This window comes from Phyllostomus hastatus, unplaced genomic scaffold (genome assembly GCF_019186645.2).
Source record: "Phyllostomus hastatus isolate PE091 unplaced genomic scaffold, TTU_PhHast_1.1 phas_scaffold_93, whole genome shotgun sequence".
Lineage (NCBI taxonomy): Eukaryota > Metazoa > Chordata > Mammalia > Chiroptera > Phyllostomidae > Phyllostomus > Phyllostomus hastatus.
The window spans coordinates 25,639,770-25,663,681 of record NW_025334042.1 but is presented as its reverse complement, the minus strand read 5'-3'; the positions used below and the strand labels follow the sequence as shown (position 1 = coordinate 25,663,681).

The 23,912-nt window shown below is 37.8% G+C and overlaps 1 protein-coding gene across 3 annotated transcripts in view; it reads right to left on the bottom strand.

Annotated features, from left to right (window-relative positions):
• Nucleotides 1–23,912, bottom strand: part of NELL2 (neural EGFL like 2) — a 283,751-nt gene that overhangs the window by 245,328 nt on the left and 14,511 nt on the right. For all 3 annotated transcript variants that reach the window (XM_045830028.1, XM_045830029.1, XM_045830027.1), the window contains exon 4: nucleotides 3,384–3,534. In XM_045830028.1, coding sequence (XP_045685984.1) covers nucleotides 3,384–3,534 — 151 coding nt within the window. The remainder of the gene's footprint in view (nucleotides 1–3,383; nucleotides 3,535–23,912) is intronic.

Sequence of the window (23,912 nt, the reverse complement as noted above, 5' to 3'; positions counted from 1 at the left end):
TGCATACCAATGTATGGCAGATGAAGAGCAGAGAGCTGAATGAACTTTGATGGCACATTAGAATTTTCCTTACTATAATGAGTTGCACCCAAAGAGTCCAACTTTCTCCAAAAGACAAAAGAAAAAGCAATTTAAATAGTATGGAAGATGTTACTTTTGATACAAAACAGAATCCACTTTTCTGGTAATATAGTAATTTAAAAGTTCTTTACAAACATAAAGGAAAACTAAGGATCCTACCTGATTAATAGCACAACCTATAACACTCCTAGGAATAAATCTAAAAAAATATGTGCATGCCCTTTATGGAGATAATTATATAGGAGAAAAAAAATGAAAGAAAATGGAGAGAAAGGCCACATCAAAAATATCCTGAATATCATAAAAATATTTATTCAACATATGTCAACTTATAAATGATATATTTCAAATACAAATCCCAATGAGATTTTTCCCATAGAACTCACCAAGTTGATACCAATGTATATACCAAAGAATGAATTTTCAAACATAGCAAAAAATTGTGAACAGGAAGAGCAGAGACCTTAACTGTAGATAGCAAGTCATGAAACTACAGTAATTGGAGTAGTGTGGTATTGCTGCAGAAGTCACAAACAGATCAGTGGACCAGAAAACAGGGGAAAAAATAGATCTCAGCATTGAAGGAAACCTGGTACTACATTTGATGTTTGGCATTTAGTGCTGATGCATTTGGCATTCTGTGGGCAAGGAATGGGTTGTTGGGCAAGTGCCATTGAGACCACCAGCTTCATCTGTTGGATATGACCCTAGATAGGTGCTCCTAGATTGAAGTAAGATGTCAATTTCATTTTCTTATTAGGTAGAAAAAAGGTATTAAAATATATCGTTCATTTTTATATACAAATTTGGCATATATAACAAATATAAAAAATCTTATTTGCTTGCTGAGTTTTAACTTCAATTTAGTTTCTTTAACAAGCAACTCACTATGTCTACTTGGTGATGACATATTTATGCATAATCACATTAAAATATATATTGCAACTTTCATAATAATAAGGTAGGCATTGAAGTACACATTAAAGCTATAATACTTTAGAGATAAATAATGATATAAAAGCATATTTTAAGAGAATAAAATATAAGTAAAGTTTTTTTAATTATGCAGAACTTAGGGTTTGAAATTTTAACTCATAAATCCAATTATTTATGTTATTTATTTAACTCATAAATCTAATTATGTTATTTATTAAGTTCAACCAAAAAGTAAAGAGTGTAGTAACTGTTATGTCAGTCTGTAATTTTATCCATAATAAACAGTCATCGTTTTAGTTCAGAACCATTAAGCCAAGCAAATATTGTCAGCAAATTTAATTTTTACTTAGGACTGTCAAGAAAAAGAAATGGCTTAATATATGACAAACACTCAAAAATATGAAGGCATATTTTATCAGCCTCATATATAAATACACTCTTAGTCATCTGGAATATATAATAATTAATACTAAGAAAGTTAAAAATCTTATTGATCTCACCTCAAGTTTATTAATATAGAAGGTGATGGCAAACTTAAGATAGTTTTATACTTACCTGCAAAGTCATTGCCACAAATTATTTCCATGTACACCATTTGCCAAGCATTCAAAGTTGGAAGCATAAATAATATTTGGCTTTCAGGAAAATTTTTAATAACAACCCCATGGGAACCAATTTATATATCTAAATCCCAAGACTATTGTAAATAAAGGAGAAATGTTATAAACTACATGACACAATCCAGGTGACACTACCCAATCTACACGAAGGGATAACAAAAAGATTTTATTTATCCTGAAGAAACAATCGTTTTGTAAAACATGGAAAAGAACAGAGTCCTTCTGGAATTTAGGATATTTTTTTCATTCATTTTTACTTATAAATATACATTGTTTTTCAACCAGCTCCTGTTTTTATATTTCTCATCTATATCTCTTGTACAAATGTGTAAGTGAACCAATGCCTTAGAATTATTTCTTTGTTCTTTATTTTTCCCTTTGAAAATGCAATAGTCAGAAAACTATCAAACCAAAAACTTTACGTAAGCACAGTGCAGAAAGCTGATAGGCCCTTCAGCCATTGCTGTGTATATTTAGCCAACATCAGTATTACCTAAAGACAACAGAGAACAACATAATGGCTCTTTACCTCTGAAAGAATTGAGACATTCAGGCAGAAACTAAATAAATAAGTGTTCAGGAAATGATAAGTCAAAGAGATGTGAGGATGAGACTAGGGGAAGAAAGATAACTCCAGTACCAATAACAGGAAGGAAGAACCACACCTAACACACAGCCTGTTGGGGGCACTGAGTGTCGGAGGTACCACAGTGGACTTGTGAAAACGCTGGACTCAAGAATCAGAAGTGGTTTGGGTGCTGGCTCTGTCCATAACAGCTAAGTGATGCCCTAAAGCCCTGAGAGTAAGCCACAGGGAGTGTGGTTAGGACCCTTGCTCTGTGTCATCTTGCTATATTTTGTTCTCCACGTTTATTTGCTTTGGTTTGCCCTTTAGCATTTAGTCAAGATTTGCAGAGTGCAAGGTGGCCTCGTCTCTGATGGAAGAAACCAATAGGCTTCTGCCCACTCCTGAAAAGGATCATTAACACTTTCATACATATAAAGCACTTTATATATAAAAACTCTTTAATCTTCACAACAACCTATGAAGTAGCTATTATTATCCTCACTTTACAGATGAGAAAAATGAGGTGCACAGAGGTTATATGACTTGCCCAATGTCCACAGACAGTCTGTGGTAGTGTACGTATTCAAAATAATAAATGTGAAGGAACTTCCTCTCAGGAAGGAATTATTTTAGGTCACAAAGCCAAATGAGATTTTGCTCACAGGACTCCTAGTCATGCTTCTATACATGTGAGAAGCTGAAAAATACTAGACAGCATTTTGATTCAACACACATCCAAGAATACAGTTTTAACCACTACCACCTAAGAACTGTGTTGAAAAGGAAGTTATCTGTCAGGGATTAAAATTCTAAAACTATTTAAACTCTAAACCCAGACATAGAATACAGTGTTTTTGACTCTAACTAGTCACAAATTAAGAAGTATGTTTGACTTTAACATTGAGGAAGATATCACATGGAGAATTTAGTGATTAATAAATTTGTTTTAGGAATGGCGACTTCTGTGTGCTCTTAGCAACATCAAAAGCACTGCTCCCTCTGCCTTTAGGCAGATCTCAATTACTTCTGTTTATGATTTTGCATAATGTAGCAAAATTAGTCTAACTGCTTTAAGCCAGTCTTAGATATAGCATGTCTTGCTTTTGTTTACTTCTCTTTAATGTGCTCACTTAACTAGACAGAATTAAAGCGCAGGAAACTCCAGTAGCCACACTTACCGGTGATCCAAGTGGTGAATGGAGAGAATAACCCCGGAATTTAGGTGGGTCTGTTTCAGGGTCACCAAAATAGTAAATTCATGTTTGTTTCTCAGCTTCTGAAAAAACTGTTCAGCTGTAGTAGTGGATGCTTTTATACTTCTGGGAATATCTAAAAAAGAGAAACTTACACTAAATAGACTAGAATTTGGTTTTATAAAGTACCCCTTATATGCAACATGTTTTGAGAAACCTTATCAAATAATAACTTGTAAATACCAAGTCTCAGACCCTCCTGGTAAGTTCTTTCAAAACGACTTTATAAGCCCTGGCTGGCGTAGCTCAGTGGATTGAGCATGGGCTGCGAACCAAAGTGTCTCAGGTTCGATTCCCAGCCAGGGTACATGCCTGGGTTGCAGGCCATAAGCCCCAGCAACCGCACATTGATGTTTCTCTCTCTCCCTCTCTCTATCTCCCTCCCTTCCCTCTCTAAAAATAAATAAATTAAATCTTTAAAAAAAACAAAGACTTTATGCTGCCTATTACAGGGTGATACACCACATGAATAACTGAACTTGTGTTGCAGAATCATTTTTTCAAAATGTCACCTTTGAGGCAAAGAATCAAAGAACCCTGCTGAAGAAGTACACTCCCAAGTCTCCTCCTTATGCACATCCTGCATCCTGGATCCCACCACCATGTCCATGTCAACAGTGAATTAAAAGATGTGCTTTCTAGAAGAGGACCTGAAAGACCACAATGGAGGCATTTTGTCTCTCTGACACCTCACCACAGAAAACTGGATTTAAATCCATGTGCCAAGTTCCACATTGATGTCTTTAGCCAGAAGGCCTGCTCTAAATAGATTTTTTAAAAGATCATTGCAATTAGTCACTCTCAGCCTTCTGCACAGGGGATGAAACATTACCATCAAATTATCTTACCATATTTGTTGAAAGAATTACAGAGAACTTACTTCCCAATGTGCCTCCTCCTGGCTCAGAGAAAGCCTCACCAAAGGAGGTTTGCCTGCGGGAGCAGAAACTTTTAAGCTGCACATCTACCTGTTATGGTCTTGCACTCCAACCTTGGCACACAAATGTATGAGGGAAATAGAGAGGGACGGAAATGGATTTCGTGGACAGGAAAAAAAACATCATCCAAGCCATCTGCTAACTGAGCATAAGGCTCTCCTACTCATAGTGTGTTCAAAGGGTTTATGGGAGCCAGAAACAGGTTTTTTTGGTGATGAAATCATTCTCCTATTTTCTATGCTTTAGACTAAGTAGACTAGTTAACTGGTTTTCAGTGGGGAAACCACTGGCGTTTAGAGAGAACAATCCCTCCTTGTGCAAAACTGTCCCATGAATTGCCAAACATTTGTCATGCCTGGGTTCCAGCCCACTGAATGCCAGTGGCACCCAACCTCTAATCACTGGGACAACTCCAAGTTCTGTCACACACTTCCAGGCTTTCTTTGGGAGCATGCAGCAGAAATCTCATTGGGAACCACAACCTTGATGGAACAAATTACAGGATTAATCCAAAGCTCCCCATCATTCTAGTTCTACAAATTCATGGACTGAAGATGTAATCACCAGCCTGTGTCCATCACTGGGAATACACAGACATGGAAAAGCCCTCAAGATACCCACAAACTAGAAGAAGGGACAAATCATCCCAATACAGTGAAGGAAATGCTGTCACACACAGGTACAAAGTATTGTTGGATTACAGAGGGCGAAGCAGCCAACACCATCTGAAGGGAAGGATCTCATAAAGTAGATGGCATTTGATCAGGAACTCAGCAGCTACAGAAGAGAGGACAAAGTGTTCCGGTCAGAGGACTAGCTTGTGAAAAAGCAGAGTGGCGTACAAAGGCACGCCATGTCTGAAACAGTGAAGAGCGGCCACTGCGGGATAGGGCTGGGTAGGGAAGCTGCGCTGGACAGGCAGCACCTCCGGCGCCACAAAACGGACACCTGTTGTTATTTCTGTCACCATCATCAACCTGCCCTCTTGGTTTTAAAAAAATAAAACCTTCTCATTCACCACTGAAAAATGACCCCTCCCCACTCTCAGCCCATGACTTCTGTGCAAGAAGTACCCTGCCCAACAGAGCATCACCTACCCCTGTCCGCAGTATTTGAACCAGGAATGGGCACCCCCCCACCCCAGGGCAACAAAGTCAGGCCAGGGTATTTATGCAAAGTCTTAGGAAAATAAACTTTGTTGTTTCCAAAAAGAAACGTCCTCGGTTCCACTCAGTATTCACAACTCAAATATTGAACAATAATTTGCAATTTCTGCCATGAACAATGTAACAGTTTTGAATCCACATTCCATTTTGTTCTCACAAAGCCCTGGAAACTTGACAGGGACAACAATTACTGTGCGCTTTTTCCCTGAGTAAAATGAGCTGAGGAACACTCCTGCGATTCACCCAAAGGCACTGGTATGCTGGAGATATAATGGGGTGACAATTTCTGGTCCAGTATTCTTCCCACTAAATTGCACTGCCTCCCGAACACGGTATCCTTTACCAGAACTTCACTGCCACTCACCAACAGAAATGCAAATACCAGAGCACCACCCCAGAAAATAACCTAGAAAAAAAGTAATTATGTAAGATAACATTTTTAGTTCCTTAAGTCACTAGCTTAGAAGTGATTTCAAGAAAGGTCACTTTCCCCATTTGCATTTCTGTTTCCAATTTGTAAAATTAGCATTCCTGCCTTCTATTTTCATCTCAAAGCTTATATAATGTTCAGAGAGACTTCTGAGTTCCCGTGATTATTACTATGAGACCCAATTCTGCTCCTGACCAGAAAAATGAAGTCAAAATAGCCTCTATGTGAGAATTAAGTTTATTTTTCTTACCATTTCAGGTTTCAGAATTAATAATTTAATTCATGTATGTATTAAGCAATTGCTCAACAAGGTCTCCTGTTAAAAATAAACATAGAAATATAAAGTGTGGAGGGTATCAGAACAAACTCTGTACCCACAAGAGTGAGGTTCCAATGACAGCTACAGAGATGATTAGCTGCACGTGGCATGAAGTAAACACCATGTGTTGGCTATTAGGATTATGACACTTATTATTACTACTCTTACAAGCAATGAGCCTGTGGAACCCACTAAAACTATCAAGAGCCATGATACCCTTGTGACAATTTTCTGAACTTACTTTCATTCTATGTATTCCAAACTCAGCCACAAAATGCCAATTTCCACATTTGAATATTGACGTAAAATATTTTGGCAATCAAGTTATTCTTAAGATAAAATCCTGCCATCTCTTTCTATCAGTTGGTTATGCACAATAGTGTGGTGATGGCTAGAGGGAAGGGGGAGGGAGGCTGGGTAAGTGTGGGCAAAGGGGAGGAAAGTGGGGACATCTGTAATAGTGTCAACAATAAAAATAAAGCTGAAAAATTATCTTCATTTTTAATCTCTTTAGAATATTTTTATTTTTAATACATGTGTTGCTTAAATTAATTTACATTCTAAATATAAGCTTTGTAATTAAAGCGTATACTTGTATTTATTAAGGATATAACCTAATTTGAACTGTAGTGAATGTGAATAGAGATTAATTATAAATTAATTGGGTTTAAATTGTTTTCACGTTCAACAACTGCATTGTCACTCATTTTGTAAACCATTTATGCAAAAATATATACTACATATTAAAGGCAACTCTATACGTTCTCCTAAAGATGTGATTGCTTAGCAGGTTAGAATAAAAGACAGCATCATTTTGATACTTAAATAAGTAAATATTTTTTCATACTTCTAATTTTTAAAAAATGCAATAATACTATATTTAAAAGTTGTTTTTTTAAAAAAAGATAAAATCCTGCCTTCCACACTCTGTTTCTAGAGAACTATAAATGATCATTCTTTTATGGGCAAAAGACTGTAAACTGAATTTCTTTTCAAAGAAGGACTGACAAAGGCTGACAAAATTGCCACTTCAGAGAAAAGCAGGCTGAGTAAACAAGCCTTTAAATGTGACTATGAAGAACCACAGAAAAACTTAGCAATGTGTCCATGCTCTATTGAATTTTTTAAATTGGAGAACTACTTGAGTTTAAAACAAAGTTTGTCTCAACATTTTCCATTTTTATTGTGTGCAGACACTAAAAATCCCACTGAGAAACAACTCTTGGCATTTTAAAGCAGCTCAGAAGCAATGAAACCAAAATACTCATTTTGAGTCTTGGGACTCCCAGGATTAAATGGTGAGCTCATGTAGGGGGTGGACACAATTTCTAGGGATTTATACAACATGCACGTGTTCTCCACGTGCACAGTTAAGAGGAGAAAGGGGAGAGAGAGAGACTGGAGTTTCTAAAATTGGGTGACAGGCTGTAGCTCAGTGCAGATATGCGTGTGAGAGCAAATACAGGTGTTTACTGAAAAAGAGCTACTTTAAAAGTAGCTCTAGTGCATTGGTAGTAAAAGTAAAAAGAAGGGGTTTGTCCATCTTCAGTAACAAAGAAATTGGTAAGAACTTTTTTCTTTTGCACTTAAACTGCATTGCTACAATTGCCATTGTGAATTAAGTCAATCTCTCTGCCCACTGCAGGTCTCTGTTCCATCTGCAGTGTTAGGAACCTAAATTGATCCCCCCACCCCTGCCACAACCAGACTAATACAAATGCCATGTGCAAATTCAATTATAAAAACAGTGTAATCTCAGGCATAGTATGTTTGGCTGAGAATGTTTCAACTCACCAGAATTTTTTCAGTTTCTAACTATGAAAAGTTGTTGTCTCCTAAATTCAGGTTATAATATACCAAATTAGAACTATTCTTATAGTTATTGTCCATTTCTCTTACTCTCCCGTCAAGATATCCATGTCTTTGGAGTACAAACTTTCAAAGCAAAATAGTAGTAACAAATAAGATTTTATTAACACTACATGTGCAGTTTGCAAAATCTTTTAACATAGTCTCATTTAGGCCTCACAGCATCAAAATAAATGGGATTATTAAGTCCATAGTAATAGAAATTACAGATGAGGAAAGAGAGGCACAGAGAAGCCAAGATACTTGGAACTGTCACTGTAAGTGACTCAAAATCAGAGTTCGTTTCTATGAACTTATTACTCTATTAAGAACTTGGTCGGAAACCTTGGGAGACTCCCAGGTGAAATCTGAAACTGGCCCAGTACAGGAAGGCCACTCCAGATTGGTAGGTGGCAGGTTTAACACACAAGGAATTTCCATAAGAGTCTTGTCTTGGCGGCTAAAAGACAAGTAGATCTCTGCCCACGCCCACCAGAATCTTAAAAGCTTATATAGAGCCCTCAGCTGAGTTCAGTCATATACTCAGTCAAACTGGTCTCAACAACACCTTGTTAGCTGAAGGTTGCAACCTTGAGGCCAGCTCCTACTGTGAGAATGGTGGGGGAGGCATACATCCCAAAGACAGGAAAGGAGGTGAAAAACCTCCCATTGCCTGGATCCAATTCAAGGGTAATACCTAGCAGTCACATCCTCTCAATGACGTCCTCCAACAGAACAATCAAAAGTAAGATGTTAGGATACAGGAATGAACCCACTGAATTTAAACAGTAGAGCCAGGATCCCAACTCAGGCCCCTGTGTTTCCTATTATTACGGAATAGTGCCCTACCAACATGATGGTGCTGCACACACTAAAGAGTAGATGAACCCTCATTGTAAGTTAACTTTTATAAAAATATATTCTGAAGCCCTGGCTGGTGTGGCTCAGTGGACTGAGTGCCAGCCTGTGAACTAAAGTGTCACTGGTTCAATTCCCAGTCAGGGCACATGCCTGGGTTGCCAGCCATGTCCCAGTAGGGGGTGTGTGAGGGGCAACCACACATTGATGTTTGTCTCCCTCTCTTGTGTCCCTCTCTTTCTTCCTCCCCTCTACTGTCTAAAATAAATAAATAAATATACTTCTGAATATATACGGAAAATAAATAAATACACTTCTCTTGATCTTTGGATCCATTCAGGCTTTGCAAATACACAAAACTGTATCACTTAACCTCTCAGCTAGATACTCTAAACTATTGAACTGCAAACTTCACTAAATTTGAAAACCAAAAGCTCTTTAAAAAACAAGTTTCAAATAACTCTTCTTAAAAAGTTATTGGGCAAAATGTATGAGTAATCCACAACTTTTCAATGTGGGACAAACCCACATAAATGATGCCATATATACACTTCAGATATTTCTCTGTTTTTTCCACTACTAGGTTAACAGACTACAAGGACATACTCTGGGAAAACTGACCTGAAACTCCCCTTCTACATCTTGTTCTCATTAAACCCCAAAACAATCTCAAAAACTTTTTCAAATCTACAGCTAATTATAATTTGTTCAATGCACTATAAACATATGTATCTTCATGTGTTATCTATAAAAATGCTTATTGGCTTAATGTTGTGAATATCAAGCCACATAAAAACTTACATACATGAATATAATATAATAAGAAACATAAGCATCAACCAACCATTAAAAAAAAGCAGGTTCTACTCCTGAATGTAGCTATTAATGGTTGACTTTGAACAAACCACTTATAATTCATTTGTTGGAATTTTCATTACTAATGTAGAGCAAAATCTTGTCAGAATGTAGGAGGCTACAAACAATAAAATTTCTCTATAATTTGAAACTTAAAATTATAAGTATTAAAATCCTATATAGAACAAATATGATACAACTTAATAAGATCATTCCATATTGGTAATAATTTGGCTTCCCAGGGACATTTTCCTTCAGAGAGAGCAGCAGTGATCAACCAGTATGAGTGTTCTGGGTTAGCTCACTCTTATAATCCTCACGATAGATGAAAATTAAAATTGGCACTTGAGTTTAAAATGAGATTAATGCTTTGGGCTAGTGGGAAGCAGTCCCTCAGAATCTCACTAGTGAAATTACCAGCTTTTTTGTTACTAGAAAAATTAAGAGGATAAACAAGCCAAAGAGGATAGTCTTTCTTATCATTTCTTCTCCCAACTGCAATTCTGCTCAAGTGTAAGATTAAATCAGCAGAAATATTAAGCAAACAAAAGAAATGATAATAAATTGATGATGATGACAATGATGATGATGATAATGTTGGTGCCATCCACAACTTTAATAGACCGGTTGTATTCCTCTGTTGATGATGCCTCATTATCTATAGCGAGCAGTTTCAACATCAGTAACAGACTTAAGAAGCAGTGATAAAAATATCACTGCTTCTTAAAAGTAACACCTTAAAAAGGTGTATATTGTTATACACCTGAAACTAATATAATATTGTGTGCCAACTGTAACTGAAAAAAATTTTAATTGAAACCTATATAATTTTATTAACCAATGTCACCTAATAAAGTTAACTTAAAAAGTAAAATAAATAAAAAATTAAAAAATAATAAGTAAACTATAAAAAAAGAATTAGTAATTTCTGGACCTTTATTTGAGCCAGTCCAAAATATTATGTCTAATTGAACCCAAGTGGATGCATACAATTTTGCAGCTAATATCATGAGCCAATATTTTAAATACATAAGGAAAATTAAACTATCATTGACTATCAAACTCGACAAAACATGCTTCTGCTTTAACTAAAGCTATTGAAAACCTGAGTAAATGAAATGTTTTAATTTCTTTTAAAACATTTTGAAAAACTAAGTTTTGACTGGTCTCTTAACAGTAGATGAAAATGCTCGGGTGCACCTTCGTGTACTGACATCTGTTGCTGGTATGTGAGCTATTGCTTAAAGTAACAAATCACCCACCTTCATAAGATTAGAGTGTATACATTCATGAATTAGGTCATTTTCCTCTCTTGCAACTCATCCCATATCTAGTACCTAGCTATATCTTAAATACACATATAATTACTCTTTATAAAGTGTTTAGCTATTAAGAGAGGAACTTTAAGTGTAAAAGAGAAATAAGTGAAAACTAAATCACAAGTCATTCCTTTATTTTCTTTGAGGTCTGATCAAATATTCATACAGTCTCCTGGAGTATAAAAAGAAAAACACACATCCATTCAGAAATCTAACTGTTTTTTCATCCACATATGTGCTAGTGGTTTTTGGCTCAGTTTTAGTAGAATTATTTGTGTAAAGAGAAGAAAATATAATAGGATCAAGGTGAGATTTCTATTATACATCTTTAATGTTTGATTATGCCTATTATTTGACAAGAAAAAGGTATAGAGATGTATGATACAGTTTTACATCGATAAAATGTGATGGCTATAAATTTTGCAGCCTCAGACTGCACATTCTAGCACAGTCTTTACTGAACAGCCAGAGAGTCCGTAGTGCCCCATCAGTTATACAGAACTGAAATGCTGAAATGCACAATTTTATCTCTCACTTAATAGGCCAATTTGACCTGAGACAATTTTGGGAGTTTGTTCTGCTTTTATCCTTCCTTAATTATCTAATCAAATTATTTTAGAATAATCACACACAAAAATATCAATTATCATGATTAATCACCCTATGGAAATGGTGTGTTTTTTTAACTATTATTTTCACTGCAAGAAAGAAAACAGTATTATGAAGTATCAAAGGACCCAGGGCACATAAAATCAGTTTCTCAACCCAGAGTTTCAGACACTGGCCCGTATGTCAGCTCCTGCCCTTGCTTCTGCAGGCTCTGCAGCTGCCTCTGCTCGGTCTCTGAGCCAACTATGACGATGATGCCAGAAAATCAGAAGTGGGGCTCAAAATTAAGTCTTGTATATCAGAGATTAAACAAATGGCTCATAATCTGTGCAGCCTTTAAAAGAAATTGTTTCCCAGCCCAGCTACATTGGACCAATCTACAAAGCTGAGCTGTTGTTTCAGCTACCCAGCCTAGAACTCTAAACTCTGCCCCACATACGTACCTGCTTTGGTGAGGTTCTGATGCCATGTCAGGATCTTGCCAGTTCTCTCTGCTGAACCTCAAGAATGGATGAATCCTGCTAAAGTGTCAGAATGCTAGATCCATGGAATGATACCTGCTTGACTTTGAACTGTGGGGGCTACTGGACCTGCACCATTTACTAGATATCACCCCCAACTCCCATTCGTCTTTACATCCTGTCCTTACCTCTTGGAGTTTTTCCCACCCTATGAGTCTTTCTAAATTAGTACCCCTGGATAAAGCACAGAAGATTTACTTATTGTCTTAATTAATCTCTGGACTTTACCTTACTAGAAGCTATATGATCTTCACTACTAATTTATCTATTCACAAGAGCCTTACATCTAATCCCACCAAGCTTGGGTCTCCCCCATTTCAACACTGGAATTTCTCCCTCAATGCCCATTTCTGGGCTAAGGGTTGGCTCCAGTTTACTTCTGGCAAGTTCTTCAGTGAGAACAAGAGCATTGTGAAGCCTCAAATCATCTCATGGCAGATCTACTCGTCAGCCCTGGAACTGCCCGACTACCTCTAGATTGTTAGATGAGCAATAAATTCCTTTCTTACTTGAGCACTGCATTTTGGGTCTCTCTGTTACAAGAGCTTAGCATAGTCCCTAAGTACTACACCTCCAAAAGTTTCTTCTGATTCATTCAAATGTTCCCCAAGGGTGTCGTTCTTTAAAACAAAAATCAGCAAAATTTTCCATATAAAGCTAGAGAGTAAATATTTTAGGCTTTGCAGGAACATACATTGATGTTGGATATTTTTTTATAATCATTTTAAAATGTAAAAACCTTTCTTACTCAAGCAATCATACAAAAATAGGCTTTGAGTTTGGCCTGAAGGGCAATAGTTTACTGACCTCTGGAAGCAACAAATATAGATAATTTTCCCTAAGTAAAGAGCAATTTTCATATCATTACTGAGTTACGTTTAAGTCTGGAAAGGAAGACTGAAACAATATGATAAGACGCTTAGTTAGAGCAAGTCTAAACACTACAGAAGCAGGAAGGGAAGAGGCACACACTGCCTGTTCTCTGGTTTTCATCCCCGCTGTCCATATGCATTCCGTGGGTCACATCTTGTCTTCCCTCACTCTGCGATTAGCTCTCCCAGTGCAGGTGTCAATTTTGTAATTCTCCTTTTTCACACAGTCCACATAGGAGACAATAAGCATGGCCAATTGTATTGTGTATTAGTGGTGACTTTGCCACCTACTTCTACATCTTTTTATAATAGTCTTTTTATTTACTTGTTTGCTCAGGTAAATAAGTAAAGGTTACAGATTTATTTTGCCTTCAAATATTCCTTTGCATTGCCACCTGGTTTAAAATTATGATTTAAAAGGTGGAGTGAATGATAACCCCAATGAACTAAACTATAATATGTATAAAAATTTACAATATAGTGTTTTATACTGCTATATATTAAGAGCAAAGACTCTCTCCTTTCCCCTTGAAATGTGAACCGACAAGTCTCCACAGGGATCCTAGATTTATGGACAGAAGTTGTCTTTTGTAGGATTCTGAGATGAGTACATTCTTACAAAAAGGAGTAACAGAGGGCCGTAGGTAATAGGTAGGTCCAAAACATTCCTCTCAGATGATTACAGTGTGGGCTGAGCATTTTCTTAGAAAAGTTATAAATTTCTGGAATGTCAGAAAAAAGAATTTCCAATTCAGTGACCAGAACACCTCGCAGAGCTGAGCATAGGCTTGTTTTCTCTGATCTCTGCCATTGGTTTCTGGGAGGCTGCGAAGAGACCCACAAAGAAAGTCCAGAATGCTTAAATTAATGTTCTTTTTTCCTTTTTCTGGGTAAGACTAGAGGTTTAAAAATAACCCATGCACAGAGTCTGTACAGTGGTCTACTGATAATTTCGTCACTATGTTTTACACTCTGTAAAACAGAGGATAACTGAGCATTAAAATAACCCTGGAATTACATTGTAATCAGCGTGTAACATGTCACACACCACCTTCCCAACAATTCATGACGTTCCAAAGCTCTGATTACTTACTGTGCACTTTCATTATTTTTCAGTGTAGCACTTGGTGCTGCCTTATATATCTTCTTGTCTAAATGTGTTATATGACAGTCTTTTTATTTTGTTAATTTTTTATTTTAATTGTTGTTCAAGTACAGTTTTCTGATAGTCTTTTATCTTCAGAAAGACTGATTTTAATCTCCTTGAGGGCAAGAACTGTATATAATACTTCTCTCGTCTATCCCAATAACTACCAGCAATGATAGCCCAAGATGAGAGTTCAATAATATCTATCAAATAGAGTTGAATTAATTTTCCTTTTCAAGGTTTGGAAGATAAAACAACATACCTACCTTGGCCGTGTAATAATAAGTCACTCCCACCCCCCCTAACTCTCCACTGCAGCAAGGTTTATAACCCAGGACTCGCTGCACGGCCCTAGGCAATGTCTGGTAATCTCACACGCAAACACATTTATCCTGCACAGAGGTTTATGGAGAGGTCCTGGAAGGCATGGCCCATCCTAATTACTAGGTCTAACTATCTCATTAGCCCAGGCTAGGAAAATTGTTAGCATTTAAAATTCTATTGAAACCATGGTATCTGAGGGTAATTTAAAACAAGCTGCTTTCTTTCATCCCAGAATTTCTGATTTGAATGTTTTTTTTTCAATTTGCATATTTCTTCCTCTCTGGTTCACATTCCACTTCCACAAAAGTGTTTTCTTTTGAGCATTTGGAAAATAAAATGGGTTTTTTCTATCTTGGTATCACATATAGATATGGCTATGAATTACGTAAAGATATGTGAAAAATATATTTCCATTTTTAATTTAGGAAATTAGGCCCAAACATCAACAATATGTTTCCTAGTTAAATACCAACATCCAATGCTTCATTCACATATTTCCTCATTTCCAAACCCTCTCCCCCTTTTCCATACAATCTCACTTTCACTCGATAGAAATATACTCTAATTTTGTTTTTCTTCTGATTTCTTATTTTAACATTCTTGTTCATTCTTTCCTCTTGTTTCATAAAGTACACTCAGAAATGCAAAAGGTATAAACACAGTAGTATATCAATAGGTGTGTGTACATATGTGCATATACACATGCAACGTGCACATGTCAAGCTATGATTTATATAACTGTCTCTCTCAAAACACCACTAGTGAATCAATTTTCAGGACTCTGGCCTGTATTTTTACATAGAAGCAATATTATACATGATGTTAGGTCCTCAGAAGTTTCAGTCTACTATGGTATGCTGTAGCTGATTTAAATCCAATAGATTCTAGTTTATGAATCCATTAGAAATACCTGGTACCTCAACGAGAAAGGGGGAAATCTGGAAGCCAAGATGAGATAGGAGGATGGGATAACTGAATAAGCTTCAGACTGGACACTGAAGAAGGGAGCCAGCGATGTAGTATCTAACAGTCAATGAGGTAAAGATGAACTCAGACTTAGTGCAAGTAGGGAAATGCAGGCAGGGGAAGCAGTGTGTACAAAGCAATGGAAACTCATGGACGTACCAGCAATTTACACTGCTAAAGAGATTATGGTGTAGGGGAGGAGGGAGCTGGGAAGTGGAAAGAGTTTAGTTAGGTGGGTAGGAACAGATCATTGTTCTGTGATCAGACACTGTGTTACTCAGAGAACTGCAGGGGTAAGATGAAACCGAAGCAGAAGCCCAGTTATATGAAGTGGACTGGCAGGGTGGGGTATAAGGAAAAGCTATGGCTCAGGGGACATGTAGCAGTGCAAGGCTTTTCTTAAGAACAACAGGTCCCGGTCACTGGCACAGTGAATTCCAATCAGTTGTATCCCAGTGTTATTAGGGTGGGATCCCAGTGTATTCTTTGTCTTGGTCAGCACTGCCTCAAGAACTGAAATGGTTGGCATACAAGGCTTCAGTTCCCAAACCTAAAAGTGCCAACACAGTCCACCTTACAGCTTGACCTCCAGATGAAACCGCACACTTCCAGCTGAGGACCCCAAGAATCTCTCCTCTCTAAATATCACCTGAAAAGGGAGTAGACGTTCTTCTTCCCTGAGACACAATAGGCTATAGGAGAAATAGCAAGAGCCTGAGATGCTCCTGGCAACTCTGAATAAGGAAGGAGGGTATAGATAGAAATCCCAGGGATCCCAGCACTGATGATGAGAGTTGCAGACACGCACAGCCAGTGCAGGGAGGAGAGAGAAAGTCCTGGGGCAAAGAGGACTCTAACTGGAGAGCGACTGGTGAAAGAGTGCTCCCCACTCTAAAACGTGTGTGGAGACACTGGCAGTGCGTGCACATGGATCAGTGTGAGAGGTTTGGGATGCTGAAATTTGGGTAAGTGTGACGGGGTTAATATTTTCTTCTTTTGGTGGATTCTCCTAACTCTAAAAGAGAAATTTTTAAGAAAGAAGGTGTTGTACTCTAAGGGAGGGGGCACATATAGAGTATGAGGTGGCCCCAACAGCAGTAAGTGCTGTTGCCTCTACAGAGCAGTGGTCACCTCTGCAGTGACCCTTACAGTCAGAGCCAGCAAGCTTCTCAAGGCTGGTGGCCAGGCCTACTTTGCTTCTACTATAAACCTAGCATCTAGGACAGGGGCTGATACATAGTGAGCCTTCTACCAATATTTGATGAATGAATAACAAGAGCCAAAATTTGCTGAGTGCTTATCATATGAGGCAATTTGCTAAGGGCCTTTTTTTTCTACTAGCTAAGTAGGCACCACTAGTTAATTGTTCAAGATCAGGGCTCCTCAACCCTTAGCACTACTCACATTTAGGACAAGATAATTCTTTGTTATGGGGATGCTGTTCTGAATGCTGTATGATACTTAGCAACATCCTTCGCTTCCAATAGGATCCCAGTCCCATTCATGACAACCAAAGATGTCTCCAGACATCACCAAGTGTCTTCTGAGAGACACAACTGCCCCTGGTTGAGAACCACTACTTAGATTCTCTAGCTGATCACTGGAGGTGCCAGGATTTGAGCCTGGGTGGTGCACTGCGGAGACTGCGCTCTGAGCCTCTGCGTCGCAGCTGGCAGACATGCAAACAGCAGCCAGCCTTAGTGACCGCTCACTGTGAGCCAGATGCGGTGCTGAGCGCTTTCCTACATCTTCTCATCTCATTGTCACCATGGCTGGGTATCTGGAGAGTTACCTTTGAAGCCTAACACTATTGAAGAATAATTGAAAGTATTTTACTTAAGTTGATTCATATCTTCTGGACACATTTTCAAATATTTTTGCAGCACTCTGCACTACATTTTGGTTTTCTGATTGCTAAAGCCCTGACTTTTCTGTTCCATCTTTAGTAACAGCATTGTTCCCTACAGAACTTAAAAACAAATTAAACTACTCATATTAAGTCAATTCAGATTTCTATAGGGCATTAAGGCCTTGTGCTATGCCAGTCTTATTATAATGTCCTAACATCATCTTAAAGTAGAAGCATGAATCACTGGAGAATAGTTTCCTAAAGGTATGAGCTCCAAGGGCCAACAGCCTTTCCGAAGCCCTCACAGGAGCTACCCAGCTACCGCAGTGATGCAAATGCCCTTGGCAGAACCCAGACTCTCTACAAACACCACGAGCAAATCACGACCCATAGAGCTTATTTCTCCCATTGTTTGATCCACAGAGCTTATTTCTCTCATTGTTTTGAAGTCTAGAGATTCATTTTCAAATCCTGCTACCTGTCCTTAGTATTTAGAAGATGCAGCATGAAAATATCCCTTGTTAAAAGTATTGTACTAAAACCCACTGAGAAATATGGTCCCAGAGTTTGGTATCACTGTGTACCCTAAAGGACAGGGTTGAAAACTGTCTGAAGTTTTCAGCAGAGGATACATACCTTGAAAGGTCAGTAAAAGCACTTCTATTGTTGACTGTATTGAAAAAACAGCAACAACTACCCATGAGGAACAATTGTGAAAAATGTTTTTTGGGCATAGTGCCCATATGAATTATGTAGGTAACATACAAGTTGTAAACACCCATCCTCGGTGCACAAATATATCTACATTTTGAATAAGTATTTTTGAATAAGTGTGTGCACCTTGGAGTCAATGTATACTGGGTTTCCATGCCATGTCCATCATTTTCTAGCTTAAGCAAGTTATTTAGCCTCCCTGGGCCTTGGTTCTCTTGGTTGCCACCTGTAAAGATAGGAATGATAATAGCACACAGGTTCATTGTCAGGAGATATGTGTGTGTGTGTGTGTGAGTGCCCAATAAGTATCCAATTAATATCTACCTGTCTCTCACACATGCACACACACATACAACACACACTTTGGTGCTCAAAAAATCCAAATTGACATGCATGAATGAACTGGTGTGCATGAATAAACATATAAATATATAAGGATCAGTAGATAAATAGGCAAACCTCAATACCAAATAAAAGGACATGTCCACAGCTCTTCTAACAGAACTAAAATACGTACATTTTTGTTACATTATGAGTGACAGAAAAGTTGCAGCAGGAATAGAACACTTCAATAGAGATGGTTATAAACAGTCCTCTCAAAATATACATCTACACCTTTTAATAGCCACAATTGTAAATGAGTTCATCGAGGCGGGAACTATGAAATGCTTTCCTGCGGGCCTGGGAACAGAGCTTCAACATCTGAGAAGGCAGAGGCCCTGACGACTGCAGGATGGCAATGCTCAGAGTGTGCCAAGGGGTTTAATTTTGTGCCTCGCCCGCACCTCCCACACACTCTTCAATCTGTGCAACATGAGTGAGTTTGTATTGCACCACTTCCTGTTCTCATTAGGATCTCTGTAAAATTTTTATCTCATTCTTTTACACCATCTGTGAAGGATTATTCTTTATCCTTGTACTAATTATGCTTCTGCAGCTTATTTATGTGCCTTTGGTAAGTTCGGTAATCATAAACTAAAATTTTAAAGAAATTAAGGCACTATAATCATTATTGAGAAACCGGTCTATGTTTATGTTTTGTGTTACTTACAATGGTGATAGTAATGAAAAAGAAAATTGTACTAGAAGAAAACTGAGATGATCTATTATATACAAATGATATGCAACATAAGTCATTAAGAAAGAATTATTTGTAACAATGACTGAGATCAATGCTTTAAGCATCCATAAAATTTATCTTTACAACAATTAATAACATAAGCATGGGAATATAAAACCGGGAAAATCTTGCACTATCCTAAGAATAGTATCAATATTTGAATAATATTAAAACAAAGTACTGTCCAAAAAGGCCCTCCAGTTCTATCCAGAAATATTAAGATGAAATATGTACTTGTAATAATCTAATTCAAAGCTCTTAACACTATGAAAGAATTTTCTTTCAAACTTTTAACACAATTGACTCAGTGAAATTTTCACTTGAGGACTGTCATTCAGTTGCAGTCAAGGCTATGATCATGGTGAAAAGTTCTCATAATGACTCAACTGAAAAAGGCCGTAACAATTCTGCTCTCCTCGCCCACAATAACACTATTTGCCTGCCACCTGGAGACACAGCTCTGGATTGCTCTGGCAGCTGCTGCGCTTGACTGCATTACTGAAGCCGGGCTTTCTCAGCTCCAGTGCCACACACTGGCAAGACAGATGCCACAGGTTGCATTTCGGTTCTAATTCTCAGAATTCAGTGTTGTCTTGTTGTCGCTACTCATTCACTTCAACCTGGGCCACTTTCTGACGTGTGCTCTGCATCCCTTCCTCCCCAAACCTTGTGCACATCTCCAAGCACCAAGGTCTTGAACTCACCATATCTTTGCATATGCTGTGCCTTTAAAGTAGTGAATTTCTCTCCATAGCCAAACAATCAAGATCAAAACTGGCCCAGAATAGCTCCAAAATGCCTATGTACCACTTTAATGTTGTAATGCACTTTCCTAAGCAAGGCTCTATTTTTCTTTCCAAATGGCATATACTGTATGTGCCTTTAACAAACCCTAAGTAAATAATGAAGCATAGAGGGTCCCTGACCAACAGAAATTTCAACCACTTTTTTTATAGATATCTAGCTTAAAACAAATTGTACTATAAGTAAGTCAAAGGTGCTACAGGAAAATGTAGCAATTCATTCTCTCTCCTTTTCTCCCCCAGGCAGGGATGGGTCAAACACATGGAAAAGAGATGTAATATAAAATGCTGAAAATGTCTTTCTAAAATGGTTGTTTACATGTCTGAACTTGAGAAGATAAGTACTTTTGCAAAACACTGGGGGCAGTCAGACACCCAAGCTCAAGATTTTTCATATTCTGAAGAAGTATTTTCCAGCAGGCATAACAACCTATTACGGGGAAACCATAATAATTTCATTAAAATTCAGAAGTTTAAAACAGATATACCAGCAAGCACTTGTGCATTGGGCAATGCCTCAGAAATCTAGTAGCTGAAAGTACAATGGACAGAAGAGAACAAAAATTGTCAGACTTTATATTATGACATTTCAAAATTACTGCACTCTCCCTGATTGAACTTCTTTAAGTGTACCCCACGTTCCTTTTCACATTCCTCGCTTCTACATCAGGTACCTGTCTCAACTTTCTATAAATCAAATCCTTAAATATTACATATCTTCAGGAATCCAATCGACTGCTAATACCATTTACATCTTTCTTTCCAAAAAGACAGCACAGGTTTCCTGTCCCCACCCTAATGCAGCCACAGCGATCAGACTCACACTGTACTACTATACATAACTATAAAATTGACAAAACCTGAGAAAGCAATTCTGCTTGGTCATCAGAGAGCAGAGAGCACAGGTGTAAGATCCTTGAGAGAACCCCAGCTGTCTGCCTAGGTGCACTTTAGAAATGGGGCACAGAGAAGTAGCTGGAGTTTGAAGAGAAAGCAGTAGTCTTCTGCAGAGGTGTGCAGAGGAAGAGCCCCAGGAAACTGCATAGGGATCTCAAGACTCCTGGGAATTTCCAAGTTTGGTTAATTACTAAGCTGTATAGTCAGTAAGTGAGACTCTAATAGATTGGCAGAGAAGAGCTCCTAGAGATTTTGTAGGGTGCACAGTACTGGGAGCCATTGAATGATGACCATGCAAAGTGGAGAGACCTCTCTGAACGCAAGAGCACTCAAGCCCAGAGAAGCCATGTTTTAGGAGTGAAACCACTCTAGCTCTACAGTGATGGCTACCTTAACAAATCCTAAAACCAAGCCTTCACAAAATAATGATAATTCTCCAGTAAAGTCACTGCCTACCAGAAAAGGAAACTCATTAGAATAGCTACAAATTAACAACACCCTCACAACACCAAATGTAAAAGAAAACATCGAGCAGCTGGGACGCTCAGACATTGCTGGTAGAAATACAAAATGGCACAAATGCTTAGGAAACAGTTTAATATTGTCTTATTAAGTTAAACACACACCTACCCTAGGAGCCAGCAATCCCCTCCTAATTATTTACTAAAATATACCGAAACATTTGTACAAAAATAATTTGTAGAAATTTTCATAGCAGCTTTAATCATAATAGCCCAAAATGGGAAACAACCCAATATTTATCAACAAAAGAATGGAAAAATAAGGTGTGATGTGTTTATATAATGTAATATCACTCAGAAATAAAAAGGGGCAAATTTCAGATGTATGACATGGACGAATTTTGGAAACACGACGCCCTGGCTGGTGTGACTCAGTGGATTGAGCACCAGCCTGAAAACATGGCGCTGAACAAAGGACTCTAAACACAAGAAACTGCATACTGTTCCATTTATATGAAGCACTTAAATCAAAACAAACCACGCTATGGTTATAGAAATCAGGGTTTCCTCAAAGTGGGGTGGCACCTGGAAAAAAGTACAAGATGCTTGGCACTGTTTGTATACGAGAAAAGCTGGAGTACCTGGAGTGATGACATATGGGATGCATAGGTACACATATTTGTCAGACTCATTATGTTATAATTAGTGCCTGTGCATTGCACTATATATAAATTAGAACATCAAAAAATTTAAAGATGAACACAAATATGTCTACTCAATTTTAAAAACAATTCAAAACCTTAAATACATCATTAATTGAGTAGGAAGCATTCAAAATTCAATTTGTCTCCATTTCCAGGAAAAGTCTTTCCACCCAGATGAACTTTTCCTCTGACTGCCTTGGTCAGCCTCTGTGTCAAGGGTTTAATACAAAAGGTTTTTAAAATTCAAGACTATAGAAAACTGACTTAAGCTCCAAGTTTTGGCAGTGCTGATCCTTAATGTATAAAAATGCTAATATAATATAAATGGACTTGGAACATTTGCACCAAGAGCACTAATAGCCATATGGACTACCGATTGGAGTGGATCCCTTGAAGTTACTGACTTAGCCATATACACAGTTTAAGGTCATTTAAGAGACAACTTATAGGCCAGATGTCTAGAAAAGTACTCTCATAACATCTGTAGTTTGTTATGCAAGTATATATTTAAAGATTATTGACCCCCAAAGACCACAAAAGTTCCTTTGGAGCCATTATAGTTAACGATGCATTAATCTTAATGAAAACTTCCAGCATTGCCAGGCAGCCTGTAGTGTCGGCACCAATGTGGACATTCTGTTCTTACGAAGACTCTCAATGCCACAGATGGGAATGGCGTCTTTAGTGCCACGGTGGTCTAATCCTATCAACCCCACTAAGAGAGTCCTCAGTTTATGGTTCGCTGAGCAATATTGATCAGCACTGTTCCTCTGGAACCATTATCATTTGTCATGTCATATTGTTCCTGCTGTGATCTCTTGCATTTTAAGTTGCTGCAACAGTTGAGTAGCCCAGCTTCTAGGTAAAAAATTGTCTAATTTTTCTTCCACACTCCCCCCTTTCAGACAATATGCCAAAGCATTATGACATTTTATTGTAAGCAACAGAACCCATTTAAGATGATTGATGCAAAATAAATCCTGCAACATATATTTCTAGTTTTTTTCAGGCCAATAATTTTTTAAGGATCAATGTCCAAATGATCCTTCATTTTTCCATTTGACCTCTATATGTACGATACGTACAAATGTTACTTTGGGATTTTTCAATTATACCTCTTTCCAGAATTGAAAACAACCCATCTATCTACCATGGCATTCTGACACTTCACAAACAATAATGTTCTGAAGCCATAGGCCTTTTGAAGGTAGCTTTTTAATCTCAGAATATCTTGTGGGAGAAGAAGAAAGAGAGGCTGATTATCACCAGGCAAAATGTTCCCCCATATATACAATGCCTGATGCTGGAACTCAGACTATTCTATAACATCCTATGTTCTAACAGCTCCAAGGCTGACAGGCCAGGAGAGAAAGAGGACCACAGTGATGGGCTAGGGACTCACCTATAGAGTCACCACTGGCACCATTCTTACCACTGGCAGGGCAGTAATTCACCCCATGTCAAGCTCACTTGTATAGTAAGAATACAACCAGAGTAAAGAATGCCATATGTGAATCTTCATTCTTATGAAGTAAGTGTATTAGATTATCATCTTATTTATATGTGTATTTTACTTCTATTAACCCTATCTTCCAAGCTAAGGTACATATACCTTAAGTACAATGATCATATATCCTGTTACTATTCATTGTTTAACTCCACTGAGACTAGTACAGAAGATTTAACACAGTGGACTTACATCTATTTTCCCACATGTAACAAGGATAATATTTT